The following is a 19,175-nucleotide window of genomic DNA, read 5'->3' as shown; positions in this document are numbered from 1 at the left end:
CCGGCTTTGTTTAATTTCTTAAAAATTAGTTCTTTGAGAATTTCATATGTTTTTGATCATTTCCACCTCCTCAACCAAACTCTTCTCAGATCCTTCCTTCCTTCCCTACACCAAACTTTGTGTCATTTTAAAAAAAATACCCATTAAATCCAGTTTATTCTAACCACACATTCTTGGATGTGTGGCATTCATTCCACTGGAATGTGGTTGACTCTTCCTCTCCCAGGAGCTGTCAGTTGCCAGTAGCTCCTTGGATAGGAGTGGGACTCCATGCCCACCTCGCCTCTTCGTACTGGGAATTGGCCTGTATTGATCTTGCACAAGTCATTTGCGTGCTGTCCCAATCTCTCTGAGTTTATTGTGCAACTTGCCAGAAGTGTCATGAAGACATCTTGTCATTCACTTTCTTTGCCTCTTGTGCCCTTCCCACCCAGTCTTCTACAGTGATCCCTAGGCCTTGGGAGTGCAGATGTGATACAGATGTCCAATTTAGGGCTGAGCATTCTGTAGCTGTGTACCTTGACCAGTGTGAGTCACCATGCTAATCACTATCTACTGCAAGATTCTCCCATGAGGCCAGCTTTAAAAATCAATGTCTGTCCGGGCAGCGGTGGCACATGCCTGTAATCCTAGCACTTGGAAGGCAGAGGCAGGTGAATCTCTGAGTTCAAGGCCAGCCTAGTTTACAGAGTGAGTTCCTGGACAGCTAGGGCTACACAGAGAAACCCTGTCTGGAGAAACAAACAAAGTCAAGGTCTGTAAATGTATCTCGATGATAATTCTTGCCTCGAATATGCGAGGCCTGGGTTTGAACCCCAGAAACACACACACACACACACACACACACACACACACACAGTGTTTTATTACCACTTTTTTTGGGTCAAACATCTACTTTATAATAACGACAATAATATGGTCCAGAGACACAAAGAAATCCCTGATCAGAAGTTATTATTTCACGGGCAAGATAGAAAAGCTTATAACTCTATAACATGAAATTACACTTTGGGATATATAATTCAGGCATTCTAAATTTCCAATTTCAGAGGTTAAAAGATATTGAGCAAGACATGCAGTCACCATATAACATAAACCGGTAACTGTGAGTCATAAGATTCTATGATCTGTTTAGTGTTTGAATCAATGTATAAATATAGTTTGTGAGAACAAAGCATAAGTTATTCAGAAATACCTGAAAAGATTCATAAGGACAGGGCCATTTGAGCTAGGTGCTGCATTAATGGAAATTTCCAGCCACCCAGGTTAGAGAGCGGTGAGGGTATTATCTTTATGCCTCTGTAACAGCACACTCTAGATGGTGTCATTTATGATGGGCTTGTTTGGCTCATGGTTCCAGGGCTGTCTCATCCCAAGGTATAAGGTGGAAAGGCAAATGTGTGGAGTAGTGAGGATTCATTCTCTTATACTCTCACAATAGGGCATCCATTCTCTCCATAACTCTACCCATAAGGGAAGGCTCAGGACCTAAACACATCTCAAAGGTCTCATCTCTCAATCTGGATCTTAAAAACCCAAGGGCTAGGGTCTCTGAGACCAGGTGTGAATAGAGACCTATTCAAGGCAGATTTATTCATTCAGAGACTGTGTATTTGATTTTGTTGATGCTGTATTTTTCCTTCTCTTCATTTCTTTCTCAACTGTATTTTCTTCTCCTTTCTATCCATGATTTACTTTATAGCTTAAAAATAGTGTTTTGGGGCTGGATGTGACGACACTTGGGAGGCAAAGGCAGGTGGGTTATTTCGAATTTGAGGTCTGCATAGTGAGTTCTAGGCTAGCCAGGGGCCACATAGTGAGACTGTATCTCAACACACACTAATAATATTTTGGGTAGAATAGTTAAATGTAAGTTTTCTTTCCTACTTTGAATTGTGCATATATTTTCCTCTAGCTACTACTGTGGCTGTATACTAAAAATGCTTCCGTTGTTTAACTCTGGGATATTTCCTCATTCTCATAGCAATTCATTTGTGAACCTTGAATTATTTAGTCAACTTATATAATTTCACAAGCTACTTCCAAATTAAAATAGTGGGGATAGGCAAAAGGAGAAATCAGTAAAAAGAGAGTGGTAACTGGTCCTGTGTCGGCCTAAAACCTGACAAAGAAAACAATTACCCTCCAAAATAATTGTCTTTAACTTGTCCTGTTTCTAGACAGTGGTTAGAGGTGCCAGACCCCCAGGATGTTGTTTGGCCAGCAGGTTGAAGCCTTGCCCTCAGCTCTCAAACTGATAATGTGTTCTGGTGGCCCTGCCTGCAGTCTGGAGTCACAAGGGAAGGCTTTGCCCACTCTGTGGATGGTCCCACCCAGCCCTGTGGTTCCACTAGGCCTCCTAGACCTCTGCAGTGTTCTGACACCAAAGTTCTGCTTGCCTCCCTAAGAGCATTCTTTGCTGACTCCACCTATGTCCTGGCCCCACGCTGCCATGGCATCCTTTGAAATCTAGGCAGAGGAACTCCTATCCCATTGCTCTTACATGTTGCATCTACAGAGTTGGCAGCCCGAGGGGATTGCTACTGCTTGTCTCCTGCTGCCTTTGGAGGGATGGGTCAAGCTGCTCCTGAGAATAGTGGCTGAGACAGCAAGAGGCTTCCAAGATTGCCGGGAGTGAAGCCTTATCATAGCCCTTGGCAGCGAGCCCCAAGGTCCGGCCTCTCCTATTTATTTTCATCTCTTAAGTTTGGCATTCTGGGTGTGGAATGGGAGGGACATCAACAGAAGTCTCCAAGGGACATTTGGGGTCATTCTCCCATTGTCCTATTGAATAGCCTCAGACCTCATTCTGTCTTTACTAATCTTATCAGATGATTATTTGGCCACACCTGAATTTTCTTCTCATGAAACATTTAATTCTCTACAGAGTCCAGGCCGAGAATCCTTCAAATCCCTAAGTTCTGTTTCCTTTTAATTATAGATTCCATTTCAAAATCCCGTCTTTGTACTCACAGTCTACAGTCAAGTCACACAGCATCCCGAGTGCTTTGTGGCCAAGGTGTTTCGTTCACCAAATATCCTTTTCATCCTGCTGTCTTCCGTGAAGTTGGCATAGACAGTCCAGCCAAGCTGTTAGTCACTTTATTATCAGGATGGTCTTTACTCTAGTTCTAACAGCACTTGCGGAATAAGAAAGTCCAGACTTCCCCTACAGTTCTGACGTGAGTCCTTACCCGACCGAACTTTGTTCCTATTAACAGTATTTTTCCTAGCCCACAGGTACTGACTCTTCTAGCCTTTCCCCTCTACCCAGTTCCAAAGGTAATTCCACGGTTTCGTGTGTTTGCTGCAGTGATAGCCCCACTTATCAAGACTAGGTTGTTCTTAGTCTGTTCTGAGCTGCTCAACCAATGGATGCAAGTTCATTTGAATCATTGTTCTGGAGGGTGTGAGGTCCAAGATGAGGCCTTCTGGCTGCTTCATCTTCAGACTGAGGGCAGAGAGTGGGAGTAAGGGAGAGGGCAAGAAGCTGAGTTTGTCTTTTCATATTAGCTCCATTTCCATCTTATAGAATCCATTCCTGTGGTAAAGCACTAACCTCTCATGAGGACAGAGCTCTCTGCCCAAAGTACTGAGAGTCGGAATGCTAGGCAAGTTTTTTACTACTGAGCCCTACCCACCTCTTTTTTAATTTTATTTTTAATTTTTTTTTGAGACAGGGTTTCTCTGTGTAACAGCCCTAACTGTCCTAGAACTATCTCTGTAGACCAGGCTGCCTCCCGAGTGTTGGGATTGAAGGTGTTCGCCACCACTTCCCGGCCCTACCCACTTCTTAAAGCTCCCATGTCCCAATACCACCACATTCAGGATCGAGTTTGCCATGCGTGAACTTTAGGGCTCACGTTTTAAACCAGATGAAGCATTCTAATGCAGAAAAACCCGGGCAGAGTTGGGGATGTGGAAGTGTGTGCCCTGTTAGTGTGCTTGGGGTACAGCCACTCAGTGTGCTTGGGGTACAGCCACCCCTTTTCTAGTTGACATCGAGAGAATACCCAGCACAAGCAATTTAAGGGAAGGAGGTTTGTTTCTGCTCACACTTTGAGGGTGCAGTCCATCATAGTGGGGAAGGCCAGGGTGAGAGGTGGCTGTCCACACTGCACTCAGACTGGAGAAGCCGAGAGCCATCGGTGCTGGCACTCCACTGACCTTACCCCTTGTGGTCAGTCTTGGCCACAGCCGGTGGAACTATGATGCCTCTGCAACGGTTGGTCTTCTGGCCCCAACTGACCTAATCTGAAGGATCACTGGGGCAGGCCCTAGGTGATTCTAGATCCTGCCAGGTTGGCGGTGTTAATCATCACCCCTGCATCAGATATATCTGCAGTGCACAAGGCCTGAATGTGTAGGTTCCTGGTGACACAAATGCCAGCGTTGGGGTCCTAAGAGTGTCTTTTGAGATGGCTTTGGGATGGAGTGCTCTAAGCCAGAGGAAGGTTTGCTGTGTGTCGTTTCTCAGGAAGAGGCGCGGTGGAAAGGAAGAAGTGGAGTGTGGAAGTTTGTCTGGTCTTTGGCGGAAAACCCGAGTCACGGATGGCCTGAGAGGGGATGAAGCAGGCACAGGTGTTTGCTTCAAGGAAACGGTGTCAGAGGAGACCTGGGAATAGAGGGAGGAAGAGCAAAGGCGTGGGGAGTTTGGCTGGACCAGACTCTGGGAAGGTGACAGGGATCTCTCACCCAGGCTGTTTGGAGAGAGAAGTGATGCTGAGTCTAAAGGTGTTAAAAGGGCAGGTAGCTCTAGTTTTTATGTTTGTTTGTTTTTGTTTTTCTTACAGAACGGAGAGCCATCAGGGATATGGCTTCATGGTAGAGCACTTGCCTACCATGCCAGGGGCCTTGGGTTCAATCCAAACAAACAAACAAATCCTGAGGGACAGAAATTCAAGAACTAAAGAGCACAGAACCATTCAGCAAACCTTAGACTTCTGCCTCCTCCTCCTCCTCCTCCTCCTCCTCCTCCTCCTCCTCCACCTACTGCTACTATTACCCATGCTCATACATGCGTGCACACATAAACACACACACAGTTCCAGACCCTCCCTTTCAGAAGTATAATTAAGCTGACCCTTGGGTGGGCTCAGCTTGGGGGTATTTATTGAATAGGACTCCTTTTATATAGCAGGTACTAGCTAGTTACCAGCTTCTACAGCACCCTGTTTCTTTCTGTGTCTCTTGTTTGCCATTTTGAGAGTCGCCCTGCTATGCTTATCAGTTCACTTGAAGCCAGGGACACCTTGATTCGTGGCAGAATACCAGCGATGCAGATAGCTTTCCTGACAGGTTGGATAAGCAATTCTCCTTGGCAGCTGGCTCAGAAGAAGATGCTGTAGAGCCTTGGACCAGGATAGATCAACTGTGGACTTCCCTTCAACAGATTGTCCTTGTAGCAATTGGTCTAAGAAGCCCCGTGCCCCCTGGAATGCCCAGGGAGACAAAACAATCCTCTGGGCTTGGCCCAGCAAGGAAAGGAAATAGGATGTTTAAATCCTTGGTTGGGCACCTTGGAGCAAACCCTAAGACTAGCTAGGCTGCTTAGAACTCTCCTGGTTCTGATTTGTAGCAAGGATGTGCCAGTGTAGACCTGCATTGGGAAAGAGGCCAAAGAAGGAGTAGCTGTCTTGTTGCTTGGGTTCATTCCAAGCCACTTACCAATGACTGCCAAAGTCTCTTCCCTAAAGGTCAGTGCCAGAGTGTGGCTGAGCAGTTGTCTGCCATTTACTCTGGAACCTGTCTTATACAGGATTTTCCATTTTGGTGGCATGCCAGAATCACAGAGGAGGTGATTTTGTTGTTTGTTTGTTTTCCTTTTTACTAATGATGCCTGGCCTCTAATGTAATAAAAATCATGGAGAGCCAGACCTACACATCCGAATATTTTAAACCCCTCAGGTCACTGCATTGTGTAGTCAGCTTTAACTGGAAAGATTTGCAGGAAGTAGGGTAGGGGAGGAGGCAGTTAATGAAGAATCCTGGCATGGAATTGTGCAACTCCAAGTGTGGTCCTAGCAGGGCCCAAGGGAGCTGGTAAGATCATAGATCCTCAGGCCTCACCCATACCCCCTGGAATCAAAATATGCTCATCAAAGGTTGAGCAGTCATCTTTGGAGGCTGTGCATCTAATCTGGTAGTTTTCCACCATGACTGCACATTAAAGTCACCTGCCATGTGTAAGAAAATTCCAGGGCTGGGCTAGACCAATGAACCAGAATTTCCTCATATGGGACTCAAGCAAATACTCGTTAAGAATTTTAAGTGGTTTTGTATTTATTTGTTTTGTTTATTGGGGGAGAGAGAGAGAGAGAGAGAGAGAGAGAGAGAGAGAGAGAGAGAGAGAGAGAGAGAGAGAGAGAGAGAGCTTGTGTATGAAGGTCAGAGGAAGTTGGTTCTCTCCTCCTGTCATGCGCATTGAGCACATGTCATAGGGCTTGGCCACAAGCACATTTACCTGCTGAGCCACCTTGCAGGCTGAGCCACCTACGACAACAGGCCATTCTCCTGTTCAGCTGTCATGTTCAAGTCTAGATTCTGATTTTGTAGGTCTGCAGGAGGCCTAAGACTCTGCTTTGCTAGTAAGTGGTGGTGTCCGTGTTGCTGAGCTGAGCACCAGGGATTTTTCTATTGACTTACTTCCTATGTTGACAGCTTGGGAAAATGAGAGCCGGAGAAGGACATGATGTTCCATGGTCACCTCACATGCCGTTCTTTTAATGATTTTAGTGTTTAACTTTTGGTGGAGGAGCAGAGTTGAGGTTTATTAAAGATACTTAAATATAATTTTTAGCATAAAGGCTAAGAGGGAGGTGCTTAGAAAGAACAATATAGTCTAGAAGCATGGGTGTGAGTTTCTCAAAGAAGACTAATCTATTTAATGCTTATAGTTAAGTAATTAAATTTTGAGACAGGGTCTCACTATGTAGCGCATGGGAGACAGTCATGCAGAAGAAGAAGCCCACGTGATGAGGGATGATGTGGAGGTTGTTGTGGGTAGCAAGGGAAAGCATGTTCACTCTTAGGAGAGCTGTCAAGAACTATTAAAGGATGACTTTAACTGGAAATTTAGGATGACAAATCTCACTTTTGGCTGAGCGAGTGTGGTGGCACCTGCCTGCAATCTCAGCATGCAGACAGAGAAGGAATTCAAGTTTAAGGCTAGCTTAAGCTACCTTGTGTGTTATAGGCTAGCCTGGGTTATGAAATCTCCCCCCGCCCTCTCTCACACACACAGATGAAAGGAATTAAAGAAAGGGAGAGAAAGAACAAAATTGAAAAGTTTCTGCACCCCATAAGCCTCTCTGCCGACGCAGCAATCCAAATCAGACCAAATCACAAACAAATTAGAAAAAGCACAGGTTTAATGGGTAAAATGCTCCCAGATGATTTTCCAGCTCTCCAGAGAGGAGCTGGAAAAGAGTGACCAGAAAACCACATGTCTGTTTTCTGGGGGGTAATTTAAATACCCTGTGGGAGCAGTCTTGAGCATCTTTGGGGGAGGAGCCCTGGTTGACAGGCTTTCTGGAATGGGACAGGGTTTGGGGAGAGAGTGTGGCGATATCTTGTTTATACTCTAACAAATAAAGGTTTCCTGAAGACCAGAGGGTGGAGCTAGCCACTAGTTAACCATAGAGGTCTGTACAGGCCTACAGGAAGTGATATGGCTGGGTGAAGAGAGGATTTTAAGGTGGGAGGAGGCAGGAGCTCTGTCTCTTTCAGAGGAGGAGTTAGCAAGGTAAGAGTTGGCTGTGTAGCTTGCTCTTTTCTCTCTCTGATCTTGCCTCAACTGCTGACAGTTTGCTGTCCAAATTGGACAAGCAGGACACACAAAAAAAGGACTGCCAAGCTTTGCCAAGACAAGGTAGGTTAGCCCTTCAGAATATCCTGCTTCACAGAAGTCTGTCAGATATGCTAGGCCCGTAGGCTGAAGATAGGGGACCCAACATTGCAGAGGAATGTTGGGTGACTGTCTAGGCAACCAGCTGTTTCTTTGATTTCTCACATATTTTGGAAGTCACTTGCTTGCACTTCCTGATTACTCAGTTAATTCTATTTCCTTCTTGGGTCTCTGATGGAGTTAAAAACTTTATAGTTATAGTTTTCTTTTTTCCAGAGTCAGAAAAGAAATTCACTAAAGAAATGTAAAGTTTATAAGGTTGAGAGACATAAAAAGATAGTTTTAATAATGCAAGTTAGAATAGAAAGTGAATTAGGTACAACCTTTTGAATTTACCAAGATAATGTAGATATGGAGTATTTTCTCTGAATTTTTCAATTGCTAATGGACTAGACATTGTTGATGTATTTATTGCCTGTGCATATTGTATATAGTTATTGTACTTATTGTATATAGTTTTTTAAATAACTTTTTTTTAATATTTTTATTTTATTTATTGTGTATACAGTCTTCTGCCTGCATGCCAGCAGAAGGCACCAGATCTCATTCAAGGTGGTTGTGAGCCACCATGTGGTTTCCGGGAATTGAACTCAGGACCTCTGGAAGAACAGTCAGTGCTCTTAACCGCTGAGCCATCTCTCTAGCCCTGTATATAGTTTTTATTATACTATTTATAACCTTTTTTTTAGACAAAATGGGGAAATGTGGTGATATCTTGTTTATAATCTAACAAATAAAGCTTGCCTGAAGATCAGAGGACGGAGCTAGTCACTAGTTAACCATAGAGGTCTGGAGGTCTGTGCAGACAGACAGGAAGTGATATGGCTGGACAGAGAGAGGAATATAAAGGTGGGAGGAGACAGAATCTTGGTCTCTTTTTAGTCTAGGATTTCATAGAGGTAAGAGTTCTCTAGTGGCTGGCTACTCTGCTTCTCTGATCTTTTAGCTTTCACCCCCTACTATCAGACTCTGGGTTTTTATTATTAAGACCAATTAGAACTCATACAACAAGAGGTGGGGGAGGGGTATTGAGGTGGAACTTCTTCCAGAACATTCCAGACTCTTTGGGTATATGGATGGATGCCAGGGGCTGAGGTGGAACTTCCATTAGAACATCCCAGACTCTTTGGGGTATATGGACACCTGTTCATGTCTGGCTGCTTCCTGTGGGCATTGGGTGATGTGGGGGAGGGGAGTTGGCAGTTGGTGGACTCACAATCAGTAGGAGGTGTGTGGAGAAGCATCTGGTTAACTGCCATCCTGGAGACCTCAGGCGTTTGTTTTTTGAGGAAGCAGGAAAGACTAGTTGCTAGGAAAAAAAAATAGATTATTGACACCTGCCCTATCCAGCCAGTGGAGGAATTTAGTCCAGTGGAGGAATTTGGGTTAGGAGGTGGTGATTGGGTATGAAGGGCTTTTGGTAAAGGGGGTTGAAAGGGCTTAGTCCTGTAGGAGAATGTGGGGTGGCCCTGGAGGTGGGTAAGGGCAATGGGAAGAAGGGAGGGCCAAGTAGTTGGAAGGCTGGAACAGTCTTAGCTGCCTGTGTTGGTGAGGCTGGGCCTCCAAGGTGTGGCATAGAGGGCAGGCCCACACAGGAGCATCCCAGCAGACAGGGCATAGCCTTGTCAGAGGCTGAAGGTCAGGGCAATATTGTGACTTAGTGGTCCTCCTCACCGAATTTGAAGCAGGCTCCTGGGGGAGTTGACTTGGGCTGAGCTCCAGAGGGATAGAGCCTTGTGGTCAACTTCCTTTGTCCCCTGTGTGGTGGCCTCTGGTGGCCTCAGGACAGCTGCAGCTTGGGCTTGGAGCATAGCCTTGTTTGTCAGGAGGGATTGGCTGCCTCTTCTTGGGCACTGAGAACTTTAAAAGCCATTTTCACGAGTTTGGGGACCCTCTCAGCCTTTTACATTTTTTTTACTAACATGGGTCTGACGGAGAAATAAAATGGGTGGCCAGGACTGTGGCTCCCACTGGGAAGACCAGGTCAAGTCAAGTATACCATGGTCTCTCGTAGCTGATTTAGAAAAATAGCCAACTTTTTGTCAGCTAGCTGTGTAATCTCTTGGAGTTTATCAAAAATAATAACTTTTTCCAGAGACCATCTTCATACCCTGAAGGAGGCAGCGGACCATGGTGTCCCGCCTCTGCCGGCCATTTTGACCTGGTTGATAGTTCCAGTGTGGTTCTGTAGCTGGCATCACCATGTCACCCACAGGGACAGAACTGTCCACTAGGTGAGTCTGGTCCAAGTACTGTCTGGCTGCTGCCTGAACTCGACTTCACTCTTCAGGAGTAAGCGTGGAGGCTTAGATGACATACAGGTCATGCCAGGTTGAACCGTTGGCAGGGGTTTGGTGAAACTGGGCATGAGGAGAGACCAGGGAGGATTTGGCAAGGGTGTGGTTTGGAGGAGGTGTTAGGTTGTGGCATGGAAGGGTAGGGAGGGGCAGTAGGACAAAGGAAGGTGGGTAAGGAGGAGGTTGCTCTGCTACCTTTGTCCTGGAGTGGGGGGGGGCTGACAATGTGGCGGGAGACACAAGGAGTGGAAGGGGGGTAGATGTGAGGAATGTTGGTCACTGAATGGCACTTGTGGCCCATGGAAGGGGGGTAGGTAGGCAGGGGTCAGGGGAGTGGGGGAGGGACTAGTGTCTGCGGCAGCATGGTCGGGGCAGAATTTTCAGGGTCCCAGTTCCCAGATAGGTAGGAATCTGGGGGTACCATGACCCTAGCCAGCAACACTGGTACTGTGGGGCACTGGCTACTGAGGGGTGGGCGGGAGTTCAGTACCCAGAAACCGTGAACATCTGGTGGTTCTGTTCACTTGTCCCCACACCTGAAAACAGGGAGGATGGGAAACTCAAAAATTTCCTCCAGTGGCCATCATGTACCATTGTCAAAGGCATTTTGAGGCCAGAGAAATCAGGTGTTCAGGACATATAATTGAACAACCTCAATTTAAAAAGATTTTGTAAAAGGCAGCCCAAAGGCATTTGGGCATCTGGCTTCAAATTGCAGGTGCCCATTACACAAGTCTATGTCATGACCCTAAACCTAACGTAATGCGTTCACTGTGGTAGGCTTTGGTTAAAAAAAGGGAGGGGTATAGGATATTCCCTTGAACAGAACATCTTCTGAAGAAGGGGTCCCATGGAACAAAGGCAGGCCTTTGCTCCAGAAATGGGTCAGGGGACTGGCACGGCCGTGTCTTTGACAGGACACCCCCCAAATCAGAAGAGACCCTGGGCCTCCAAGGCAATGGCTTGGAAAGGACAACTTACCCAGTCAGATGCCAACTTCAGTGGAGAGCAGGTGTAGGGGAGAAGGGTGTGTTCCCACCACATGGCCCCTGGCTGGAGGGGGGAAAACAACCCTCAGTGGGACCACGGGATGAAAAGTTTCCGCACCCCAGTAAGCCTCTCCACCAACGCAGTAATCCAAATCAAACCAAATTAGAAAAAGCCCAGGTTTAATGTATAAAACACTCCCGGATGAATTTCCAGCCCTCCAGAGAGGAAACAGAAAAGAGAGATCAGAAAAACCATATGTCTGTTTTCATGGGGGGGGGGATGGCAATTTAAATACCCTGTAGGAATGGTTTTGAGCATCTCTGGGGGAGGAGCCCTGTTTGGCTGGCTTTCTGGGATTTGGCAGGATTTGGGGAGAGAGAGATTGGGGAGGGGTATTGAGGTAGAACTTCACCAGAACATTCCAAACTCTTTAGGTATATGTATGCCAGGGGCTGAGGTGGAGCTTCCATCAGAACAAAAATTAGTCTTTATCTCTCTTTCCTTCTTGGGGGGTGGGGTGGGCATCCCCTCCAGGGTTTTGCAGATGGCCACTAGTAACCTTACAGAGGAATGAAGAAGTGTGTGTATGTCTGGGTCTTACCCTATACTCAGTTGTTTGGGTTTCTTGTTTTGTTTTTTGTTTGCTTTATTTTGTTGGAGGTTTTTGTTTGTTTATTTGGTCGTGGTTCTTGAACTCATACTGGGATCTGGGGAATGTCTCCTCTTGGGGTCACAGCCTTGACTCCATAATAGGCCTGCTCTCAGAATCATAGATTTATGATTGTGATAGACAACACTTCCTCCAGATGTTGACCTGCTTCCAAGAAATAATCTAAGATGTTTTACTTGGCCTCAGGAGAGCACAAACCAGTGATTCCTTTCACAGACGATCATGAGTCACTTGCTCTGTAGGTAAAAATGCTTGTCCTAGGATCCATCCAAACTCATGGCAGCCCATGTCTGTGGAATGCATGTGTTCAGTGCATGGCTTTGATTTTTCTGTTCCTGACCATTTGAGGAACAGAGCAGGATGGAAGGAACATAGGCTGGAAGAAGCTGGCGCTTGGCATCTATGCATTTCCCTATGGCTGGTAAGCCACATAGATTTCTTAGGAGTGTGGTCCTAGTGGACTTGGTCCATAGAGCAATTCATGGTTTTCTGACCTCCAGTATTACTTCGCTGACCTTTACCCACTGACAAGGGAAATAACCCTTGACTCCTTGTCAAGCCACACCCTCGGAGCTCCCTGACCCCTCTCCTACCTCACCAGCCTTCCTTCCTGGGTTTACCATGCATCGTAGGAAGTGAGGCCTGGGTACTTCCAGAGTCTAGAAGGGCTGGGAAGAGGGTTTCTTGAGGACCTTCAGAGTCCCATCCTCATCTCAGTGTCTGTCCCAGTGCATCTGGCTGGCTGAGATTGCTAATGGGGCCAGAGGCAGCAGTGGCCACAGATGGCATGAGCTTCAGCTGGGTCAAGTGCCAATCAAAATCTGGCACAGTTAACTTTTGCGTCAGAAAAGGTGGATGTACCTATTTGTCCCCCAAACTGAGTCAAAATGCTGGATATTGGTGTCAGTAAGTCTGGCATGGGAACTGAAAGAGGCTGGGATCTCAGTTCCCCCCTTCCTGTAGCAGGGCTCTTCCTAGAACCCTCACCCTACCCTCTGAGAGAGCTAAGGAGGAAGGTCACCTGGGGTTGGCTACCCCATGGAGTAGCTTTGTGGAAAGGGTCAGGTGTGATCTGCTCCAGTGTCTGGGTAGGAGTACAAGTGGAGCTTAGACTGACACCCAGAACTCCTGCCTTCTAGGTGGCCCGAGGCAGCCGGGATGACACTTCTCCCCAGGAACCCTGCTATCTGCTGAGAAACATGACCAGCAAATCCCGTGAGTGCTGTCCAGGGCCTCCCCCGTGCTGGAGGGTTCAGCAGCCATCCTCAGCAGCATCTTGGGATCCCCATCAGGGGTGTAGAGAGTCACACTGGGAGCCATGGACCCTCTGTTCATCCTGACACCAGAAATACTTGGGTCCCAGCTCTTGGCTAGGGACACGAGAGGGCCAGGGACTGGGTCTGCTGTGCTAGGGGTAGAGGAGCCCAGGATAGGCAAAGGAGAAGGTGGCCTGGGGCTGTATCTTCCTGTCCAGCATCTCTGTGCATGTACCTTGCAGGCTGTAGGTTCCTGGCCATGCTGGCTCTGGTCTTTGTCGTCGTCATGGTGTGGTACTCCATCTCCGGAGAAGATACGTACTTTGATCTGTGAGTATGCTTTCTTTGTGCTCCCGTTGCTTCTTGCCAGGGATGGGCTGACACAAAGTCTTGAGAACCTTGGCCTGACCTTTCCTCTTCAGCTGCTAGTCCAGAGTCCCTCCATGAGGGTGGGTAGGATGGGTGTGGGTAGGAATCCAGGTGGTTTCTGGGATCACCTGCAGAGGAAATGTTAGGGCAGAAAGATCTGTACCCTGTATGATTTGTGCTCACAGTGGAACTTGGTTTGAAGAGATACTAACTCTGTACGTCCTTCTCCAGTATCATAGGACCTCTGTGCCATCACTGGGGAGGTGGACTCTGCCTGGGATGCTGGCCCCGGGGTTCAGTTGACTGGGCCTCCTCACGCTTCTCTTTCTCTCTCCAGCTTTTATCTTCCCAACTCAGAGAAGAAAGAGCCATGCTTCCAGGGTGAGGCAGAGAGGCAGGCCTCTAAGATTTTCGGCAAGTAAGCACCTGGTGATGGGACAGAGCATGGGGAGAGCGGGATTGAGGGTCTTTTGCCTCGTTGCTAACTGACTGGAGGGTGGATGAAGCTGGAAGAAAGACAAGGAGATATAATAGAGGCCTGACCCTGCTCAGTCAGATTAATCTCTTTCTCATTCAACCTTGTATAGCCATTCTAGGGAACAGCCCATCTTCCTGCAGCTTAAGGATTATTTCTGGGAAAAGATACCATCTACCTATGAGTTGCCCTTTGGGACCAAAGGCAGTGGTAAGTTATTCCTCAGCTCAGTGGAATAGCAGCTCATTGCCTAAGAGCTGCTCTGCGGGACCAAAGGAAGTGGTAAAATAACGAGTTGTCCTATCCAAGCAAGTGGGAAGTTCATGCCCTATTCATGGGAGCCACACTGTTGGATATTGCTATCCACTTGCTCCATGCCTGGGTTCTTTTGCCCAGAACCAGGTACCTATGTCAAGGAGAGAAAAATCTGGGGAGTGGAGAGTAGGAGGAGTCTTTAAAATGACGATGACCACAGTCTTGGTTCCTTCTGTTCATTCTTTTTGTAGAAGACCTTCTTCTCCGGGTGTTAGCCATCACTAGCTATTCTATACCTGAGAGCATACAGAGGTAAGGAGCTGTTCTTCTCTTTGTCGTCTGGGCATCTTCACCTTTCCCTGCTCCAGTGTGAAATCATCTTGGTTAGTGCCATGTCAGCCAGTCTCTAGTCGCTGGTTCACTGTGGCCAATTTGGCCCTCCCTGGCCTGCCTGTCTCCAGGAGATATAGGTACTCTAAAACCACAGTAACCTAACCTCCGCATCTAGATGTCAGAGTAGGCAGAAGCTGCTGAAGGTATTGCCATGGCAACAGACAAACCTGGGCAACAGTCTAGGGAGCTGTGTCCTAGGGTTTCTCCCCTGCTCCCTTCTCCTGTCTATTCTTGCATTTTATTTATTTTTTCCTTTATGTAGCCCAGGATGGGTTTGAATTCTGCACTTTTCCTCTAGCACTTCCTAAGTGCTGAGGTGACAGGTGTGTGCCTCCTGTCCCAGCTCTTGTGCTGGGGTTTCCTGTGGTACTCCTGTGTGCCTTCCTTCCGCTCCTTATCTCTTTGCCACGCTTGGCTTGTTTGTATTTCACTTTGAGGCCCAGGACTTCAAGGTCAGTGGGACCATTAGCAGGGCCACTTAGCGTGCCTGACTTGCGTAGACCAGGGGCTGAAGAGAACCTAGACGTGACCTGATGTGGCTCTCAGGCAGATGCAGAGCAGTGAGAGTTCAGTGGAGCAGGGGCCACTTCTGGGTTTGACCACTCCTCTCTCCATGGCAGCCTCCGGTGTCGTCGTTGTGTTGTGGTGGGGAATGGGCACCGGTTGCGGAACAGTTCACTGGGAAGTATCATCAACAAGTACGATGTGGTCATCAGGTGTGTGACCATCCCTCTTGCTTCTTTTTGGGTCCTGGATGTCCCAAACAGGGGGCTTCCAAAAGGCCTGATAAGCTCTAGTAATGGATATTCTTTCCCTGGCCCAGATTGAACAATGCTCCTGTGGCTGGTTACGAGGCAGATGTGGGCTCTAAAACCACCATACGTCTCTTCTACCCTGAGTCGGCCCACTTCGACCCCAAAATAGAAAACAACCCAGACACGCTCTTGGTCCTGGTAGCTTTCAAGGCAATGGACTTCCACTGGATTGAAACCATCTTGAGTGATAAGAAGCGGGTAAATTGGGATAGATGGGCTTCATATCCCACAGAGTGCCCTGTGATGATCCTAAAGAGGTGACGGGACAGAGTGAACCCGGCTCTCCACAGCGGGAGCCTTGGGCTTCTGTCAAGGGCATTCTTTTGTAGGGCTGCTGATAAGCTGCCCTGTGTTACACCTCAAGAGCCTGTAGCAGTTGGGGTGGCAGCCAGAGACCCTCGGGGCTGGAAGTTTGCCTGGAATAGGAGCACTGTCAGAATGTGGGAGAAACCTGGGAACAGGAGAGCTGTCCCACAGTTATCTTGGGACAGGCAGCATTTTTGTGCCTTTCCCGATGGTCCCTACCAAGGTCCTACTGCCTCACTTGGCCATGTGGTTGAAGGCTGAACTGTCTGATCTGGCATTTTTTGTCTAGTATGTAGACAGCCAAAGGCTCAAGCCCCTTCTTGTTGGCATATCTCTGAAATAGGGAGTGGTCAGACCCTGCCCTCTCTCCATAATATTACCCTTCCTTCCTGATAAGGGCACCCCTTGATCTCTCCTTTGGTCTCTCATCTCTGGCACAAGTCTTACCTCATTTCTGAGGTACCTGCACTCCTGAGTTATCAACCTTGACTTGGACCCCATCCTCTGCCTGAAGACCACCAAGTGGATTAGAGTTGAGAAACAGATCTTTACCTATTTTCATCTCTCCCTTCTGACCCATAGGTACGGAAAGGTTTCTGGAAACAGCCTCCCCTCATCTGGGATGTCAACCCTAAACAGATTCGGATTCTCAACCCCTTCTTTATGGAGATTGCAGCAGACAAGCTCCTGAGCCTGCCCATACAGCAGTCACGAAAGATCAAGCAGGTGATGAGGAGCTGGTGACAGGGAGACCAAGTTAGGAGGAGACTGGGGTCATGGGTGGAACGTGGAGAGGAACTATTGAGAAGGAAGAGTGATTGTGGGTGCAGCTTGCACTTGAACTTTGAAGATAGGTTTTGTAGTGTGTTACCTCGATGGACAGTGTATACTTTGGGGAATTGAGGTACCCTGAAAGTAGGAGTGAGAGAAAGGTCTAGATTTGACTTGGGTGCTGGTCTTTTAGATGTTTTTAGCAGGTTCTGGTCAGAATCTGTAAAACCTGGGAGCTGCCAGCCTATTCCCTGGCCCCATCTTTAAGATCAGCTTGTGTCAATGCTGAGTTACTGTTTAGACTCCTAGCCTGCAATCTTATCTTAGAACATATTGATCTGGTGGAGTGAATGGAGACTAAACTTCAACAGTCTCTCTTGAGTGTCATGGCTATGGTGAACCAGCTTAGGGGACTGTAGTTGTTTTATGAGTCACAGTTTTGATTTCAGCACTCTGTCCTGGTAGTCTTTGCCTGGCAGGGTTTACCCCATACTATGGTTTTACAGTTTTCCCATGTGTCTTAGACTTTCTCATGGGGGGCATGTGAGACAGCAGAAGGAGGTCAGCAGCAGGACTCTGCTGTGGTTATTAGGCAGGTCTAGTACTAGGAGATTTCTATTGCTTATCTGCATGGAGGGGATAGATTTGTGCTTAAGAAGATAAAGTTGGAGTACAGTGGCTGCTCTATCAGTATTTACCCCTTACTGTTTGGTTAGTTTTCTTGAGACAGGCTATCAAACCCAAGGTAATTCTCCCAAGTTCTGGGTTTACAAGTATGAACCACTATACCTGGATAATATTAGCCAAATTTTAGATAAATGGTTATTCTTATATTTTTGGTCATGAGCCTAGCCTAGCCATCTCTCCAGCCCGGTTATTCTTGACTATCTATATTATTCAACATCATGTGTTGCACGCCTGCAGCGTGGCTGCCTAGTGGTGAGCCTGAGCCCACATGCTTGCAGAATAAGCTGTGCCCCTGCTCTAAAGAGATGCTGTGTGGCAGAGTAGATGCTCCGAAGCAGTTCTAGTTCCTGTGTGGATGAATGGGCAATTGTGCTATACTGGTTTAATGCAGAGAATGCCAGGAGGAAGGGCGGTGTGAGGACTGTAGTGAGGAAGCAGAGCTGGTGACGGCCATGCCACTCTGCAGGACCCCAAACTGGGAGGAAGCAGAGCTGGTGACGGCCATGCCACTCTGCAGGACCCCAAACTGGGAGGAAGCAGAGCTGGTGACGGCCATGCCACTCTGCAGGACCCCAAACTGGGAGGAAGCAGAGCTGGTGACGGCCATGCCACTCTGCAGGACCCCAAACTGGATGAGAGAGCACAGGGTGGTTAAACTGGCAGGGGTGGCCAAGTGGAGTAGGAGATGCCCTGTAATCCCAGCACTTGAGAGGTAGAGGTAGGATTTCAAAGTGAGCCTCAGCTACACATAAGTTCAAAGCCAGCCAGGGCTACATGAGATCCTGCCTTAAAAGGGAGCAAGTGTGAAAAAGAAGGCCTACCAGGACGCAATGCGGGGACAAAATTGAAAGAGATGCTGGGAGAAAATTGGCTTTAAGAAGCCTTGTGGAGTCCTGCAAGTGACTCTCGGAGTGAGTGGGCAGGGGAGATGCTCTATAAAGTTGACCGCTGGAGCTTAGCAGGACAAGCTGTCTGACATTTGAATATTCAGTTGCCCATTGCTGTGGATAAATTGGGGGTGAAGGGAATGGGATCCTCACAGCAGGTGGGCACAGGCAAGATATCTTTGACCCTGCTTTACAGAGAGGTATATCATCCCACGAAAGATCACACAGCCACGAGTGCTGACCTGTCAGGTCCCAGGAGGAAGGCAGATCCCTATTTCCCTCTGAGCAAGCTATTTATATTTGTAAGCTCCAGTTTCCTCATTTACAGAATGAGGCTAATAATAATATCTGTGCATATGTGTTTGGAAGGAGAGTGAAGGAGATGGTGTATTATACTGTGTTCACACTCAGCATGGTGCCTGATACATAGTAAAAGTACTCAAGCAACAGATGGGATTGTGGCGATTGTCACTATTGTCATTTTCACTGCCATGACCCTCCCTGGAGACCCACATCTGTGGAGTTGTGTTATCTTGTATGCTGCTGTGTCAGCCAGACTTTCTTCTACAATGGAAGGAGAGATTTTGCTCATGGCCTCAGAGAGGTTTTAGTCAGTCATGGCAGGGAGGACACTGAGCACTCACATGTGGCATGTGGGAAGCAGGTCCCTTACCTGTGGGATGGGGCCACCCACCTTTAGGGTGGGTCTTCACTCTTTAGATAATCCTTACTGTCTTTCACAGACACTCCTAGAAGTGTACTATAGAAATTTCCTAGGTATGTCTCAGTCTAACCAAGTTGATAAGATAACCACAGTAGCCACTAGACATATAACAACTTAAATTTAGGAGCTGAGGAGGTGGCTTAGCAGTTCAGGACACTCACTGCTTCGGCAGAGGACCTGGGCTTAGTTACATGAACCCACTTTGGGCAGTTTACCACCACCTATAACTAGTTCCAGGGGGCCCAATGCTTCTTCCAGCACATGGTGTACATAACTCAAGCAGGCGCATACACATAAAAATAACAAATAGTTAGATCTCCAGATCTACACCTTAATAATCAGGGGTGCAGAGCAGTGGTAGAGCACTTACCTAG

At 47.4% G+C, this 19,175-nt stretch overlaps 1 protein-coding gene across 2 annotated transcripts in view; it reads left to right on the top strand.

Annotated features, from left to right (window-relative positions):
* Positions 1-19,175, top strand: part of St3gal4 (ST3 beta-galactoside alpha-2,3-sialyltransferase 4) — a 45,750-nt gene that overhangs the window by 25,016 nt on the left and 1,559 nt on the right. For both annotated transcript variants that reach the window (XM_005085833.4, XM_021222860.2), the window contains exons 2-9: positions 13,003-13,078; positions 13,362-13,449; positions 13,826-13,906; positions 14,076-14,173; positions 14,470-14,530; positions 15,232-15,327; positions 15,435-15,624; positions 16,315-16,458. In XM_005085833.4, coding sequence (XP_005085890.1) covers positions 13,063-13,078; positions 13,362-13,449; positions 13,826-13,906; positions 14,076-14,173; positions 14,470-14,530; positions 15,232-15,327; positions 15,435-15,624; positions 16,315-16,458 — 774 coding nt within the window. In that variant the 5' untranslated portion in view covers positions 13,003-13,062. The remainder of the gene's footprint in view (positions 1-13,002; positions 13,079-13,361; positions 13,450-13,825; positions 13,907-14,075; positions 14,174-14,469; positions 14,531-15,231; positions 15,328-15,434; positions 15,625-16,314; positions 16,459-19,175) is intronic.

The sequence above is a fragment of the Mesocricetus auratus genome, unplaced genomic scaffold (genome assembly GCF_017639785.1).
Source record: "Mesocricetus auratus isolate SY011 unplaced genomic scaffold, BCM_Maur_2.0 Super-Scaffold_100022, whole genome shotgun sequence".
In the NCBI taxonomy this organism is placed as follows: Eukaryota; Metazoa; Chordata; class Mammalia; order Rodentia; family Cricetidae; genus Mesocricetus; species Mesocricetus auratus.
Note: the sequence above shows the minus strand (reverse complement) of the source record. Positions and strands in the feature narration are given on the sequence as shown.